General features: G+C 39.2%; 1 protein-coding gene across 1 annotated transcript; it reads left to right on the top strand.

Annotated features, from left to right (window-relative positions):
- The first annotated feature begins 141 nt into the window (after positions 1 to 141).
- On the top strand, positions 142 to 17,879 carry LOC120551325 (uncharacterized protein C16orf52 homolog B-like). The gene is made up of 3 exons (XM_039788647.1): positions 142 to 915; positions 15,019 to 15,231; positions 16,665 to 17,879. The coding sequence occupies exons 1-3, from the start codon at positions 810 to 812 to the stop codon at positions 16,847 to 16,849; spliced, it is 504 nt and encodes a 167-aa protein (XP_039644581.1). The 5' UTR covers positions 142 to 809; the 3' UTR covers positions 16,850 to 17,879.
- The last annotated feature ends 624 nt before the right edge of the window (positions 17,880 to 18,503 follow it).

Genomic DNA, 18,503 nt, shown 5'->3' with positions numbered 1-18,503 from the left:
GTGTAACTTAAATTGCAAAATGGGCTCAGATATGCTTTTAGGGACTCATTTAAATGGTCACCCCTTCGTAATTCATGATGATGCAAAAAGTACCAGGAGCTATTTACAGATTTTCTCGCGATAGTTGTCTAATGGAGACGCGAGCTGCCTGGAATTTAGTTCTCATTGCTGAGGGAGGACAGCACCGCCTTGCGAAAAACACACTTGATATGCGTTTGTGAAGCTTTTTAAAGAGGATAAGTGACGGTATTCAGCCTATGAGTGTGGAGATTTGAAGCTCCAGAAACGCGCTTTTGAGCATGGGCGGTGTTACCCGTCTGCGTGCGTCCAGAGGAAAGCAGAAGCTTTCATACGGGGACAGAGAGCTCGGGGGCTCAATGCAGACTCGGGAAATAAGTCGACTGCATGCATGAATTCGGTTTCACAGCTGGAGATTTAATCAGCGTTTAAAAAAGCAAATTCTCAACTCTGCTTTCTACAAATATCACCGGAATGTGGTGGAGCATCCGGAGCTAAAAGTGACCCATGAGTACGGGCAGCGAGCCTCTCCTCCTGGGCTGGAGAAGGGCCAGCAGGTCGGGGCAGGCTCGGCTGTTGGAGGACTAAATAAAAGGGGATCATTTGAGGGAACAGTCTGATTATCTCACCGCCGGGGAACAAGCGCAATGTGTGGACCAATCGTGGGTCAAGCCGACCCCTTCACCGCAAGTTCCCTAACGCTGGCTGGCTTTAGGTTACTGCCTTCTAAATGTCCCGCCTCTCTTTAGGTGAGACACATAAGACACTGACATCCACCTGTTTCCACCGACATGGATAAACTCACCGTGATATCAGGATGCCTCTTCCTCGCTGCAGACATCTTTGCCATCGCCAGCATCGTCAACCCGGACTGGATCAGCACAGGAGGATCAGCTGGTAGGTTGTTGTTGCCACTTTATTCCACTCCTCTGTGTTAGCTCAGCTCAAACCCTGATTTTAGGAAAAAGCGCATACGGTTTGTGTCAGAAGTCGGTAAAGATGTCATAGAAAGTGTTTTCAGGCGAAAATCAACAAATTTAAAGTGCCCATATTATGCTTATTTTCAGGTTCATAATTGTATTTTGAGATTGTACCAGAATAGGTTTACATGGTTTAATTAAAAAAAACATATTTTTGTTGTACTGCACACCGCTGCAGATCCTCTTTTCACCCTGTGTGTGAAGGTCTCTGTTTTAGCTACAGAGTGAGGCATCACACTTCTATCCCATCTTTGTTGGGAGGCGCACATGCGCAGTAGCTAGGTAAGGATCCCATGAGATAGCTGTTTTTGTTTAAGGCAGGATTAGCCGGGAGACTTCTTCTAAACAAGAGCGCACTTCCAACTTTGTGTGGAATACCTGCAGAACAGGGACATGTAAGTAGCTCTTTTGTAGATGATAGTGTGTGTGTTGTAGCAGTGCTTTGCCACTGAGAACGAGCTAGCATGCTAGCGCTAGCATGCTACGATTAGCCACCTGGTCTCGGATTCTGACGTAGAAAGCCCTGCAGATTTTGAACAGCTCACCCGGAGACTGAAGGCAGAAGACATTCAGAAACCCGTATCTCACTCAAAACAGCATGGATGTTTTCAAATGTTTCCAAGTTTGTATGCGTGTGGAAGCACCAGAGACACAAAATAACACCCCAAATCCCAGAAAGTGTTTTTTTTCATAATATGAGCACTTTAAAAGCAAACAGTTGCACACAAACATTGTCATATGAGTATGGTTCTCAACCTTTTGGGCTTGTGACCCCTTAAAAGTAAGCAATGTCATCACAGGGTATGGCCTTTGTGTGATCATGGGTTGTGAGAGGTGAAAGTATCCCGTATTCACTAGAAAAGAAATAGAAAAAAATAAAAGATTTTGTCCTTCATCTGGTGATCGTATATCTTGGGACCCATTGGACCCCCCCAGGTTTGGGAATCACAGGTTTAGAGGATTGGATGGAATTTTTACAGTGTACCCTATACTCAGTGGCAATGAAACAAAACAAAAAGTAAACCATAATAATGCAGTATCTAATTGTCCTGAGTTCAGCAAAGATCAAGAAATGTAACTAGGGCTGCACAATATATCTTTTTTTTTTTTTTTTTTTTATCTCACCGCGATATCAACGTTGCACAATAAACACATTGCGAAAGTTTGCGACATGTCACTCAGAGATTTTGTTGTGTTAGTTGAAAGAAAATAGCAGCAGAGAACTGCACACTTAAATGTTTTTTTGTGGTGCATTTTAAATTCAATTCAAATCATTTCAATTTGTTCAATAAAAGAAAGTTGGAAATTATTTCCTTTTCATTTGTTTTTAATTCAACAAGGGGTTTGTTTTATTTGAGCAGTAAGTAGCAGAACTGAGTACACTTTAATATCAGTTTATTTATTGCAAGTAAAAAATCGCGACATTTGCAAATCGCATATTTTCCTCATATCGTGCAGCCCTAAATGTAACCAAAGCCCCAAGGTTTTAAAAAGTAACAAAGTTGTGCTAGTCGTGTCACCCTCTGCTCTGTGGTATTTTATTGTAACATGTTCAAATGGCCATGTTCTTGCATGAACATCTTCACCTATCCTTCAATGTAAAATAGGGAATGTGGCACCCACAACATCAGGGCATTCTCTCCAGGAGCCACTCATACTATATATAATAATATATGTATGAAAATAATAATATGATATGCTGTCATTACAGTGCACTTTAAAAACTAAAAACTCATTTTCTCAATCAAGCTTCTTGCTGTATGGCTTAAAGTAAGTAACGCAAAAAAATTAAAAAGATTCTGCCAAAGTTTGAACAGTTTTGATTATGCAAGAGTTCAGTATTTGTTTGTATCTGTGCTTTTTTTTTTTTTTACTGGTTTGAAGGTATTCAGCTGTAAAAAGGTGTTGTCATGTACATCCAATCAAGATTTTGCAATATTTGAATGAAAATGTGAGGACAGTTGGGTTGTTTAAAAAAACAAAAAACAAAAAAAAGTATCAAAATTGATGCAGCAAAACCAGAAATATTGTCTATTTTTATGCCATGCGTTCCACTTCCTTGTGCCTACATCATCCACAATGCAACTTGACTACTGACAATTCTGTTGGAGATTCAAGTGTTAGTATTAGCCGCTAGCCTCAAGCAGAGCGGACGAGCTGGTCTAATTTATTTTTCGTTTTCAAAGTTGTTGTCTTCAGCTGCAACCGTCGCTGACTTAAATGACATAATTTGAGACAGATTATCAGATTTTAGGCAGCTCCCACTAGCCACAAAATACTTTATTTTGAGTTCTCCCTTAAATTTGAGCAAATCATAACTAGTCCTGTGCCTGTTCAAAATGTCCCTGTGGTATTGCTGCGTGTAGCTTTCTCCAGACCCATTGTACCCCAAAATGACTTACAGAAGGACCCCAAACCACTTAATATGCAACTCCACTGTATAGCCTACTGACTTACAGTGTACTTCCACATCAGAGGAAGACATTGTACTACTGCATTTACCTGACAGAGAACATGGCAGATTCAGAATTTAATCACAAAATATCGTAATTAAATCAGAGTAATCAGACAGTTGCCTCACGGAGTCATGGCAGTGCGCTACCCATCTGGCCCGTTGTGAGAGCTAATCAGAACACCTGCGTTAATCAACCAACCGAGTACAGAGACAACATTCAGCCGGGCTCCGGACTCTGTGTGTCTGTGTGTAGAGAGAGGGGGGGGGGGGCGGAAAGAAAAAGTGGAAGGCAATGCAAATAAAGAGTTTTTTTTTCAACTACATGTTAGTGTTGTCTTTTTCGTCAGCGATATTTCATGTTGATTATCGCCACAGTCATGACGGCGGTCCTGTCTCGTCATTATTTTTAACTTTGTGTTCATTTCCATACATGCTTTGAGGCTTGACTGTTAACAAAGTATGGATTTGATTGGCGGGGGTGTTTTGCAGACGGTAATGTTATTAGTGTCATAAATTAGCAGTAGCCTGGAAATCCAGACCCAAATCCGAAAGATTAAGGGTCTGGCACTGAGTAATGAAAACGGCCCAACTCGAGGGGTGGCACCATTTTTATGATCGCTGTGACAATTCTTTAAATACTTTTTAACAACTTTCCTAAACTCTTAAGACACCAACACATCTACAACACACAATTGGCAAAACAGTTAATTTCATGCTCAAAATCACACATTGAAAACTAAACTCTAACACTAATTTTCAAAATGCAACAATTCACTAACACAATACACTATGTCTACCAAAACAATGCAAACATGTCTCAAAATCAAATAATTCTTCCAAAACATGTTCTCTTCCAACAGGAACATTTAGTCAATCACTGTACAATGTCATACAAAACACTAACATCAGATGCAATTACAGAAACTGCATTATTTCATATGTGTAAGGTCTACCCTTATACAATAGACAATAGTATATTTGTATATATATTGAATCATAGATTGTGTTTTACACTGCAGTTTCTCTTGAAGCCTCTCTAAATTTATTTGTTGGGTTTAGTAAATGTATGCATTTTGTTTATTTTCCTGCAGAAATTCAATAAAAAAAAAAATGAATGACCCATCTCAGAGTAGCTTTATAGAATGTACGGTTTACTGTATGGAAAAAAAGAAGACGACAAAATTGTCCTGGTACTCGTCTTTCTCTCCCTCGTGCAGGAATTTTTCTTACTTTCTTTGTGTTCATCTTTATTGTTCCTTTTCCACACAAAATCAGCCCAAATAGGTCCTCTTTTACTGTATGTACTAACATATGGTCATGCGATTGAAAGAACCTCAACAGCTGCGTGTGATTCCTAGATGGGAATCAGCTGTGATTGAGCTATTTGCATAGCTTCAATCTGCTGTTTGTCAAAAGCAATGGAATAAAATGCAGGGGATATATTTTGTGTTTATTTGTTATCTGTTCTGACTTACAGTGTGAAAGCATTTGTGAATTTGTGTTAACTGTATGCAATTTGTGTCAAAGCAACAGGAAATGTGTTAATTGTATAGCCTACACAGACCGATGTTGTGCTAACTGTGCTAAGAGTTTAGGAAAGTTGTTAAAAGTATTGGAAAAAATTGTCATAGCAATCTTAAAAAAACTGTAATGCTCCGAAATCCAAACCCCAAGTTCATTGGGTAACCAGGAAACGAAGTGTGAAGTAGATTGGATGAACGGGAGATATTTCAAAGACAGACGCACAGAGGCGTCCCGCTTTATTAGATAAGAGGATTTTATTAATATGTTGCTTTATATATTGGTAATATGTTGTCAGTTTAATTATTAATTATCACCTATGTGATCTTTTAAAATGTCATAGATTGTACAGTCAATCCTAGAATTAAAGCATTGAATACAGGCGTTTACCAAATCCCACCGTCTTCTCCTTACAGTTAGCCTCCCTTGTTATTGCAATGGAGTAAGTTCAGATGCAAAGTCCAAAAGCTAAACATTGACTTATACTGATCCGACAGACAAACAACAGTACCACTATAGTATATGCCCAGCTGCCAGAAGTTCTGGTCAGCCCCCATCCTAATGCTACAGTAGAGCAGAGATACTGTAAGCACGTAACTGGCGTGCCAAGTGGTTATTACAGGATTTAATGTTGTAAAAAATACTGACTGCTGCTGCAAGTTGAGTACATAACAAGCAGTTTTTTGTCACATAATTAAACAAGTAACCACACACCTAAATATTTTTCTAAATCGTCATAGTACAAAATGGGCTGTTTTTCAGCCCAACTCAAACTCTGAAGGTTTTACCTTCCATTCCTTGATGGTAAACAGTGGTGTGAAATGACTCTACTGTACTAAAAGCTTTTTGCTCCTGTTTAATTATCCGAATAGTAATGACCTGAAGGCAAGTGTTGTTTGGAAATGAAGATGTGGGACTTTTAATTAGGCCTCCTGGGAGAGTAATGCTTTCCACCTAGAGAGTTCAAGTTCCTCAGGCTCAGTCATTTTATTTTGAGTGCGTAGTGTATACATGGAAGTAAAAAAATTCATATTTTCTTCTCAGACAAACTAATAGAATGATAATATAATAAGCCCATGCTCATTGTGAATATGCACCATTATCATGCTTATTTTGAATCCCATCATGGGGGATTGCAGTTTATTGTAGCTGCTGTTGTACCACAAGGTAGGTAGGTAGGTAGGTAGGTGTGTGTGTGTGTGTGTGTGTGTGTGTGTGTGTGTGTGTGAGAGTGTGTGTGAGTGAGTGAGTGAGAGAGAGAGAGAGAGAGAGAGAGAGTGTGTAAGAGTGTAATTGCCCAATGTGAGCATTAACACTTGGTGTGCTTACTGAATGTGGTGTTGAGAGATTTGAAGGAGCAGGAGTTTACGAAGCGTTACCTGGAGTACAGGTTAAGGTTGGCCACTTGACAGACAGACAGTGGTGTGTAAAGTAAAATGACTAATTTTGCTATAAATAAATAAATGCTTTCACTTTTTCCTCGCTGTCATCTTTACCCGACTGACAGACACTTTCTTGGCTTAAAATTACGGCATCTACCGCTAAAAACACCACTACCTCAGCGTCCTCTACTAGTGATCGATAGCGATACCGATTATTAGAAGTTAATCAAACAGATATTTGGATCCGATATGCATTTACAGTGAAAATACAAATATTTGGAATGTTAAACAGTTATTTAATACATTAGAAACTTTCAATATAATACACATTAAAAGATAGTCAGATAGTGTTGTGGGACATTAAGTCAGACTCAGTGGGGAGTGAAACCGAAGCGTAGCAACAGACACAGAGCTTTAGCGGAGCCAAAGTAGCGTACTTTTTTAATAAACTTTATCAATTATCAGGCAAATAAAAACGCAGATACAGATCATCTGCAAACTGGCAAAAAATGTCCTGATAATCGGTTCTATAGAAACACTTTTTTGGCTTAAAATACGGCAACAACCGCTAAAAACACCGTTAACTCACAGTCCTCTATACCCGACTAACAGACACACACTGACATTTTTTTTCTCATTTATCCAGTTAAAAATGTTTAGGGTAATGGTTCACATCTGTATTTTCTAACTTGAGCCAATGAAAAATAAATCTTCCCTCAAACAGTATTTTATTAAACTTGACACAAAGTATATTTTTTCTTGTTGAAAAAAGTCAATTTAAAATTCTATTTTTAATCTAAACAAGATATAGATTTAATCAAACAATTACTTCTCATTTAAGAACTCATATGTATTAGAAAGTATTTGCTTTATCCAATCAAATAGATATAATTAAACAATTATTTCTTACTTTTAAAAATACAATTTAATAAAAAATATTTGAAGAGATATGGAGTTAAAACATTTTTTCCATTATGGAACATTCCTTATCATTATCTAACTCCTCCAAAATCTAATCCAAAAAGACTACAGCAATAATGTTCTCTACATCAATATTTATTTACTTAACTATACATTACTTCCACACATCCACATTGAGTGTTTTAACTTTTAAGAGCTAGCAACCCAACATTGACCTTTAGAAAACAGCCTTAAGGCCGTTTTATGGTCGTGCGTCGAATTGACAGCGTACCCCCGCAGACATAAAACAGGCTTTATTCGAGAACAATTTAGCGAATTAGGGAAATAAACAATTTTTTTTCTGTTTCATCTCTACTAGAAATACAGCTGTCAAGTATTTCACCATCTCTGTCCTCATTGTATTTATGGTGCTACAAACGATATCCAACTGTGAAAAAAGCCTAAAGAAGTCAGAAATTAGAACGGAAGTACAGAGAGTTGTTGCTATGGAGATAATACACAGTCTCTTCTCATTGGTGTAAACTGGCAGCTTTCAGAACGCTGCAGACCTGCACATTACAAGTAGCTGCAAGTTTCAAATTGTCTCATCGCAATATAATCTCAACTGGGATTCCATGCTTGACATCATTTACTGGTTGAACTGGGATGTGTGGGAACCCTAAATTAAGCTCTACAGAGCTGGTCATAGAGCCTCTTGACTTGGTTGGTCATGCCTTTCGGGTCCAGCTCCATGATGACTTTCTGGATATATTCAAATGTCAGTTTCAAGTCTTGGGATATTCCAGATTGAGGGCATAAAGGAGGCCCAGGAGAATGGCAACAGCATTTGCAACAGACGGAAACTCACTCCGAACCTCTTGTCCCTCAAGTAAGATGCCAATGTCTCTAGGTACAGCTTGTACATCTCTGATAACGAATATTGCCATGGTTTCCTGCTGAAGTCTGAAATGTTCAGCCTCTTCCTTCTCCGACACCTGTTTAAGAGATTAGTTCAAAAAAAAGAAATCAGGAATTGATAAACTTGGGTTTCCCCTAGGTTAATGGCCTTCCAAGACCTCCATAATATGACATCAGTCGTACAAATTTAGCAGCGCATGGGACTCTAATTTAAGTGGATTGGATTTGCAGCTTTGTTTGGAATTAGCCTTCAGACTATTTTCAGACATAGATGTGAACATAGTCTAAATTCTGAAGTAGACAGCCTTATCTGGCAAGGTCCTCCACTGCTTCTCCATTTATACGACATTTATGTGCAATCTCCTTTTTGTAGCAGTGTCAGTATCCTGCATCAAGATAGTAAAAATTAAACTGGTTCAGCTGGGGAGGGAGCATAATTTAGCATTAGGGTAGGGCAGGACATTATAGCCAACAATCATACCACATTATATATGTTATCAGTTGATATAACAATCATTACAATATAAGTCAATAGTGCATCAACCCTATTAATGTAACGAAAAACGGCCAAGAATTCCCATGTACATCACTACAGATGTCTGCACATATAAACATGTAGAAAAACATGAAAAATAAAAGTATATGAAACCTCCAGCTAAAACTGTGCTGAGACAGTGTCCCAGACTATAAATATGTATATTGAAAAACCTCTATTATTATTATTATTATTGAGGACATGAGGGTGAGCAGGAAAAAAAACAAAAACGTCTGTACCATTTCTACAATTGGCAGCCTTGTCTTCTCCTGAACGGCTCCAGCCTTCTTTCTGACGACCTGCATCAGTTCGCTGCACTTCTGCATCAGTGTTGCTTTACAGGGTGTTGTGGTTACAATGGTCTGCTCTGAGTTTATCCTCCCTCTTCACTGAGCTACTTTATAACTTCCTCTATACACAACCAACATTGTCATTACAAATAACAAAACTCGTCTGAGGCGAGGGCAAACAACATCAACAAGCAAAGTCAAAGTAGAAAGCGCCATCCAATTAATATTTCAACCGAAAATTGACATTACATTATAAAAGGCTGTGTGCATCATCATCTTTATCATTTTGAGATGCTCAGATCAAAGCGGACCCATCTCACCCGTTGAACCCTCCTGTCTCACATTACACAACGAAGTTAACGTTAATTATTTCTTATTAATTATTAAAAGTGGCATCACCAATAACTGGTGGACATACGCCTTTTATTTACATGAGTATAATGGAAGTAAAGCAGCAATCTATAACCTAATGGTTACAAATTATAACAGCTATTTACAAATAACATGGGAATAAAATAGGGCGGGGAATATTAATTACTATAACGTTAAGTCTCGCCTCACTCAAGGTGGAGTAGGGAACAGGACTCAGGAGCGGTAACTTACTCAAAACTATGCGTGAATTATACGCTATTAGATGTCTTTCAGCACCATTAACGTTACTGCAGGCAAGGGCTGTACATTTCAGCCTAGCGTTAGTGTTTATACACTTAAGTACAACATCTACATTTACAGACACCGTTAAAACAATGCATTTAACGTTATATTCATAATCAACTGAATTAACTAACCTTTTATAATGTATTATTGAGTGACTGGTAAAGTTAGCATGTGCATCGTTCCACAGAATGGAAAAAAAACAACGTAACTTAGCTCCTACACAATAGCGGCATCCTGACTGTTGGTGTCAAGCATAGACTGTAAATTAGTGGACAGAGCATGTGTGACGTCACCCATTGGTTTGTGGAGATCTGCTATGAGTCGTCGAGTTTGCCGTTACGGGCGCAGCCATCCTGGTTGCAGATGTGACGATTTTAGACGAGCGGGAGGAGTGAGGGAGGAGCTGCTTACACTCTACGTTACGTTTTCACTGGCAATCACATCATAGCCATGCCCTAAAACAACCCCTGCTTTATCGCCGATTTTAAAATTAAAATCAACGATACCATAATAAATTAACATCATTCTGTGTTGCAGAAGACTTAAAACTAGCGATTGAGACCATAAAGTCATTATGAAAATGTTTACTGAGGTTATAAATCAAGTGAGAAGTGATTCTCTTTCTCATAGACTTCTACAGAAACCGACCTCCTTTTGCCAACCGCACGTGTCTCCCCCTGCTGGAATTCAGATAGAATGCAGGTTTAAGGTACTTCCGCATTTGCAGCACTTCACCGAACCGGATGCGTTGTCCATTAATATTAACAGTCTATGGTGTCAAGGTTGGTTTTCAGCGTGGTGGCTTTTGACGCTGACTCAAGATATGTTTAGTGCTTAACTGTTAATTACCGTTGTAAAATAAGCCATGGGTAAAATTTGTTAACTTATGTCCACTTTTGCAATAGGTCAGGCATTGATTAAAGTCAACATGGTAACGTAACGTTACCTAAGCTAACATCAAATTTTTAAACTAACATCACGCAAACTATTGTTACATATGGCTACGTATCTTAGCCTAGAAATCTGGACGCACCCTAGCGGCTGCAAATGTAATTTGCAGCCAGGGGGTCTAGCAACTCTTCGTTGGCTTGCAAGCTGGAAAAACCAAACTCTGGGCGGGCCAATCACATTGTGTATAGAGTCGGTGGGCGGGCTTATGGCTGCTGCTGGCGAACAGCGGTCTTTTGAATCGGCTTTGGCCGCCCGTGACTCTGGAAGACTTGGAGTTGAGCTTTTCTTTTGAGAAAAGAACAAAGAACGGCACTGAATTCTTAAGTCATTCTTAAAAAAGGAAGATGTGTTCGGAGTTTTGCCGACCAGATACGGCAAAAGTTTAATCTATCAACTAGCTCTGCTGCCTTCTACGTTGCTCTGCTTGGTTGTAGTGCTATCCTATTGCGTGTAGAGAGAATTTGAAAGATAACAGTTTATCCCGTCCCTCGGATTGAGCCCTGCCAATGGTGAGTTCCCAGACCCAACATCTTGATGTGGGTCTGGCTTGTCAGGCTATACGTATCTAGCTTACGTCACTAGAGAAAGTCCGAAACGTTATAGGTACTAGCTAAAGATCTGGCATAAATATCATACTAAATACAGCAGCATAATTAAATGGTTGTTTCACTTACTAGAGTTTATACACGATGCAACCTGTAGAAACAGAAATCCACGACCACGGACCGTAGTCGTGAAGAGTGATCTGTCTGGTCGAGCTCTGTATTTAATGCGCATGCGCTGGCCTGTGTGAAATCTTGAAATTGTACATTTGTCAAAACGGATATTTCTTGAGCTCTTAATGAAAAATATTTACATTTAACGATATTTTCAATTAAAAAAATATTGCTTGGAAAAATAAAAAAAAACAATGTTAAACTGAATGGAAAGACAAAGTAGTAATTGGATGAGGTACCGCTTAAAAACCTCTTTTCAGTGCACTTTCTTGGCTTAAAATTATTCACCGTTTCAACAGGCTAACTTACATGGTTGTTTTCCCAAAGTTAAATTGCATGTTTCCATTATGAGGAAGTCAAACTTGCAGTTTCTGTCATAGGTCTACTCTGTCACGGTGGTTGGGCCATGGCCCGCTTGCCTGGTCCTTCGGTAACATTAGCAGTAAGTTGTCAAGTGTTAGCATGGCGGCGTTAGCCATGCTAACGAGTATTCGTTGAAATGACTGAAAAGGCCCGTCCCTAGCTTGTAGCCGTGATAAATTAGCCTGAAGCTTAATGCTCACCTGTTCAGAAGTATGCAAACATTTGGGCTCAAAGCTTTCAAATACATCTCCAGTATTTACCCAGATTTTACTACGTCTCTGGTCATGCAACGGTTTAGAAACATGTCATGTTTTTTTCTTTGGTCGAGTAGAATCTATCTCCGTTGATCCTGTTCGTTTGTTTGCTGCTTCCATCTGGAGGAAGGTCTGGCAATGTAATGCGAGACTACTGCTTCCATGGCTGTACTACAGCTGTAGCGCCATGGGTTTGTGTTTTTTTTACAGGTATATCTGGCAACCCGGCCAGGCTGTCAAAATAGGCAGTTGATTACAATATCTATGATAACAACACACTGGCCAAAACACAAACGGACATTCCGTCATGGAACGGAATATTCAAAGGAGAAACAAACTGGCTTTAGCATTGCTGTCAGAAAAGATAGTATTTCAATTTAGCATGTTTCCTTACTATCTGATGACATATTGTGGTCATTTTTGGATTTAATAAAGTAAATATAGACTATAACATATTGCACATTTTTTAAGTGTATTTCTTATCGCTCTCTTAATCATATTTTCATTAAAAACAAAACCCACTTTCCATAATAGGCATGAAGCAAAAACACATTTCTGCTGGACTTGTTTTTTGTTGTATGACGTTCAGTAGAACGTTCAGTACGCAGGGAAATGAATGCACCATTTACATTGTCCCCCACCCAGTGGTATGAAAGGATGTGTTGAGAGGAAACAGGATATCCTCTGTATATGGGGGGACAGGTCAGCCTGCAGGAGAGTGTGGTTCAGGCCTGAGGTTCCCTTCAGCCTGGTCCTGGTGTCATCATCCACAACTGGATCCGTTATCCGGAACTGAAGCCATTTCAAGCCAATGATAATGATATTTCAAGGGTTGTTGGATATGGGAGTTTTTTGTATTTTTCTAGGCTCCAAAATTGTACTTGCATATCTTTTACACATTATATAGTTTAAAGATACTAAACAGTTAAATGTAAATTGAGGGGTCTTAATGGCTTTAAATACCCGGTGTTTATTCTAAAGAAGCTTATTTCATGCCATTTTTCTCCTAATGAAATGATTAAAAGATGTTTCAGTGCTTCCCCGTGTTTTTCCTGCACTCTTTGTGATATTGGTTACTAGCAATTTTGGCCATTGTGACAATTATGTTAATTTTACAATTGCTGGGTTTAAATTTCCCTGAATAAATCCATAAAATGTGTAAAGCTCCTCTTTCTTCTGTGTCTGCTTGGTAGGCACTAACTGCTCGCTGAGGATAATAAGAATGAAAAAGGAAGGAGGGAGACAAAAGAATAAATGAAGAGGAAGGGAATTTAATTGGACTGAATGGAGCGATGAGAAGATGTGTGTGTGTGTGTGTGTGTGTGTGTGTGTGTGTGTGTGTGTTTTTGTGTTTGTGTTCAGAAGCCCTCCTGCCTGACATCACAGCACCCAGCAGGCTTTGTGAGATAAAGGCCGTCAGATCTGATGTAGGATTATTGATCTCTTCATATCTTACAGTTTTTCTCTCTCTTCGATGCTTTTTTTTTTTTTTGCCAGAACACTGAGCCTGTTTGGTTTGACGTCATTGACGAGTCACTGGGGGTCACTGCTGCCGCTGGCACACTGCCCATAAGAATGTTTCCATACCAACATGTTTTTCGGTCACTGTGGGGAATCAGAGGGCCTCCTGGGAGGTCATCATGTCTTGCAGCCAGAGTCAACACTATGAACAAAATGATGTCATGTTGCTGTGCATTAGGCTGATTTTGTTTGATTTTGTATGAAGCATGCAAACTTATCAAACAGGCTGCCAGCTACCGATATGCTATAACGTAATGGATATAATGTTCAGTAGACTGGAGTTATTATTTTGTCACTTTCTGAAATACCATCTGGGCTAATGTGTTATTTTCTGTGAAGCCAGGCTAATGTTTTATCTTTTAATATCAGTGTTGGATACTACTTGATCTGACATTTTCAGCTTCAATCAATTGCTATAGTTGCATCTATGTATGCTGGGATGCCACTCTTGATCCCTGATAAAAGTTAGTAATAAGAGGAAATAAAATCTTTCTTTCCGTGATAACGGGTGGATTATCTCGAGATAATGGCATTAAAAAAACTGTTGCAAGCACGGCCATTCTCAGATGCCATATCAATGACTTAACAAGCAACAATAAAACTTGAAGTTCAGGGGGCGAAAATCCTCAGGGATTTTATATAATATAAACTCATCTTATCGGCTTCATCAAGACTGTGTGGATGTGGTTTGATGACATTTGATATACGTTGGCCTGGTAACCGAAGTAAACTACCCCACAACGGTCATCTGATATTGATTCAGATGTTGCTAAATCCTGATGAATACATCCAAGAATGTGACGTTACATTTTTCCACCCACTTCGAACCAGTTTCAAGGGCACAGACACAAAAAGACCTCAAATCTAAGTGAAATAACCCCAACTGTTTGGCAGAAAGTGTTGTGTTCATATAGGACCTCATCACTTGTAGAAAGAAGCTGATTGAGAAAATAGGTTTTCAGGGCCTTTTTAATATAAGGTCATGGGTAGTAATACATGGGTAAAACGCATTTTTGAAACTTTACCTGTTGTTATCAGAAGCTGGTGTGTGTCCTTTGGGAAATAATAGACTGGCTAGTGGCCGGATTGGCTCAGTGGGTAGAGCAGGCGCGCATATGCTGAGAGGTTTATGCCACGATGCAGAGGTCCAGGGTTTGAATCCGACCTGTGACGATTTCATTCATGTCTTCCCCCTCTCTCACTTAGCTGTCCTGTCACATTAAAGGTGGAAAAGCCCCCAAAAATTATCTATTATTATTATTATTATTATTATTATAATAATAATAATAATAATAATAATAATAATAATAATAGACTGGCTTAAGCCAAAGAGAGCAGATTATGTTGTTTGTCTGAGCGGGGTTTTCTGTACAGTTTAATAATGGAGTGCTTTGTTTTTTTTAATAGACACACTCTGTCTCTTTCCTGTGAAAAAAAACAAACTGCTGTGCTTTTAGACAGTTGACCCTCTGATTTTGTCACTTTTATTGATGGATCCAACAGAAAAGCGTTTTTTGTAAACTGCTGCGTCTGTTCTCCCTCTCTGTCTCCATTCAGGCTCTCTGACTGTGGGTCTGGTCCGCCAGTGCCAGACCATCCACGGCCGAGACCGGACCTGCATGCCCCCGCAGCTGCCCCCAGAGTGGATCACCACGCTCTTCTTCATCATCCTGGGCATCATCTCCCTCACCGTCACCTGTGGTCTGCTGGTGATGTCACAATGGCGCCGCGAGGCCGCCCGATACGCCCGATGGATTGCCTTCACAGGGAGTAGGTGTTCGCTGTCATCCTCTTCCATCATTACCAGCTCTCTTTGAATCAATAGTGTCAAATTTCACATGTCAGAATTTGTATATTCATGCACCTCCATGTCCATGCGATGTCTAATCCAGATATACTGTACATGTAGACCGAATTTTCTCTCTTTTATCAAATGACATTCCAGGATCACAATAGTCAGCCAACAGGAAGTGACAATCTTAAAAGTTGAGAGCAAAACACAAGCCGTCTCTTAAACATCAAATGTTCTGCATCACAAGACTGGAATTATATCTTTTGCGTCTTTTTCCTTTTTAAAGCATCAGCTACCTTCACAGCACAATTGTTCTATGTCGTTTGCAGCCGTTACATAACAGGATTTACGAATATCAAAGTTGATTTAATATGCTAAAACCTTTTAAGCTGTAAAGGACCACATCAGGGTCGGACATTAACTGCAGGAGGAGGCAAAACTGTCAATTATAGTTTATAAAATGCCTGCGGGAGTAAGAGATGCTCCTTGAGAATCTGCTGTGAAATAAATGGAGCTTACCTCAACATCAGAATTGTGCGATTCATTTCAGGAAAGCTTTTAGTCTGATAATTATGAACATCTTGACAAAGTGACTGCAAAGGAGCTCTAATTGATGGGCCGGTTTCTATTTTTACAGGATAGAGACCTAGTTTATCTATTAGAGAGGACCAGAGCAGGAGCTGTGCTTCATGTGGCTCTCAATACAGAAACCTATAAAACACGTTCTCACGAGTAGACATCAATACTGAGGGCAGCCTTCAAAGGTGGTAAAGAAGGGGTTTGGGGTTTGCCGTGAAAAACCTAATATTTAATAATGAACCAAGTCAGCTGTCTAGAGCAGAGGGGTTTTTTTTGTCAGATGGACCCCCCCACTGTCATGTCTGATAAACTCCAGCACCCTGTAAATGACACAGCTATTTATTTCTACCATGTATCCATTACTTTTAGCTAACTATTTCAACTCTTTAAACTGTTGTAACTATTTATTCATTCCTTCGGCAAACTATTCAAGCTGTGTATCTATTACTTAGCTACGTAGCTATTTTGTTTTTTTACCATTGCATTCATTACTTTGAGTGAATTCATCATTTATCCATTAGTTATTTCATTGTTTATTACTTATAGCTAACTGTTTCAACCATTTATCCAATGCATTTAGCTATTTCACTCTCAACACGTGGTATTCAGGTGTTACAGCTGGCCATATATATATATATATATATATATATATATATATATATATATATATATATATATATATATATTTTTTTTTTTTTAAATCCTAATTTCTGTATTTTCAAATGTATTGAGCTGCTTCTACACTCTTTCCTCATACTCCCTGGATCTGCAGAAGTACCCGGGATCGCTGGATGTTAATCTTCCTTCTGTATCCGTTTCCCCTTTGTCACAGTGGTCCTGTTCTGCATGGCTGCTCTCATCTTCCCCATGGGCTTCTACATCAACGAGGTTGGAGGACAGCCATATAAGCTCCCCAACAACACAGTGGTGGGCTCCTCCTACGTACTCTTCGTTCTGTCCATATTCTTCACCATAGTGGGACTGCTGTTTGCTGGGAAGGTATGCCTGCCCGGCTGACTTCTTCCTCTCTTTTTATAGAGAAACACCACTATTGGAGGCTTTTTATTTTGCATCGACTCTTTCCTGGCAGTGTTGAAAGTAGAGTGAGGTAAATCAAAACTGTGGAGCACCTGTGTGTGTTTTCCTTTTGGATGAATTATCACGGGAGCCAAAATCGCTGCGTTCCATCCGAGACTGGGCAGGCACAGAGAGTTCTTAAATGGCCTCCATCATTGTCATTCTGAACGATGAATGTGAAGTGATTCTGAACTGTATTATCCGTCGTCATCCTCATTCTATCAACCATGATGCACATAGACTGACATGGCCTGATGCAAGCCAAAACACCAAATATCCGCCGGTCACCTTCAATATGATGGAGGCCCTTCCCTGACCACAGCTACATGAAACAATCTGTAAAATATACAACGTTTCACTTATTGGCACATTTTATTTATTTGATTAGTTTTTTTTTTTGTAAAAGTATTTTTGAATAAAATGCCTATCCCAGAGTTCCCCTGCCAATAACACTATATGTGTGGTGGATCACTTTGCCTTAAAGGGCTTTTAACCTTATATAATTAACTATATTGTTGAGTTGTAGGGTCTTGGGATTAATTCTAGAATTCTGGATACATTAAATGATTTAGCCATAGATTTAGCATAAAAACCCCAAAACTGGAATGTAAAATGGACTTTCAGGCAACATCTGTCCAAATTGATCACTATGGGGGTGAGTAATGAAAAGTTGTATCCAGGCAGATGAGCTGGTCTCTATGATGCTGTTGAGATAAACCTTCAACAGTATGGATCAGCTTTGTTCTTTTTAGTGATGTAGTGAATGTATTATTCACCTTTCTGAGCATTTCCTGTTGTTTAAACACTGTATCATGCAACGACTGAATATATGAATAATTTGTTTCCTATAATTGAGACAATGTCAATTTCATTTCTGGATAGTCAGTCTGTCATTTCCTAGAAGCACTGTGATGTTCTTGAAGGAGCATGGAAGATCTCATCCTATTAAAAAATGAGTTATTGGAAGACAGACTGTCTCATCAATTTCTTTCAGTAGACCATATAACTGAATTGTTTACAATCTGAAACCATTTACAGTGGGAGAAGGTCAGATACAGACAAGATAGCAGCAGTTATGAAGCTCAAGGGCTCAAGGGCTCAGTTCATTCTTAATTCAAAGTGACAGTATATTGGAAAGCCAACATATAGCTGCTGTTGTAAAATGTTTAGATTTTTGAGATACATGACGTAATCTGATGGCCAAAATGGGTCTTCAGTTTTCTGCAGATGCCTTCTGCCTTAAAGCACAGCTTGTTTAAAGTAGAATCTCACACCCACTTCCTATCCTTTGTGTGGATGCACAGAATGTTTAGGTTGCCATAGGAACGTCTTAAAAAAGGTATTTGGTGATGGGAGTTTGTTTTTCTAAAAAGATCCAGTCAGCTATGGGTGACAGCCACAGGAATCCAGTCATCCCACTCTGCCCACTACTGCTGCCAAAAGTGAAGAATAAAAACTGCCTTTAACCTGCTATTATTAACCCTGAAAATAATTTAGTCTAAGTTTATCTTTTTTGTGTGCAAATGTTGCAGTTTTCTGGGCAGCAAACATATGAGTACACAGAGATGTAGCTCTCCCCCCCCCCCACACTCTC

This window comes from Perca fluviatilis, chromosome 21 (assembly GCF_010015445.1).
Source record: "Perca fluviatilis chromosome 21, GENO_Pfluv_1.0, whole genome shotgun sequence".
In the NCBI taxonomy this organism is placed as follows: domain Eukaryota; kingdom Metazoa; phylum Chordata; class Actinopteri; order Perciformes; family Percidae; genus Perca; species Perca fluviatilis.
The sequence above is the reverse complement of the archived record's forward strand: the minus strand, read 5'-3'. Positions and strand labels throughout refer to the sequence as shown.

Excerpts from the sequence above, each read along its gene's own strand:
- LOC120551325 (XM_039788647.1), top strand. The coding sequence starts at position 810 with ATGGATAAACTCACCGTGATATCAGGATGCCTCTTCCTCGCTGCAGAC. Across the intron at positions 916-15,018 it reads CAGCACAGGAGGATCAGCTG|GCTCTCTGACTGTGGGTCTG; the intron begins GTAGGTTGTTGT and ends GTCTCCATTCAG. Across the intron at positions 15,232-16,664 it reads ATGGATTGCCTTCACAGGGA|TGGTCCTGTTCTGCATGGCT; the intron begins GTAGGTGTTCGC and ends CCTTTGTCACAG.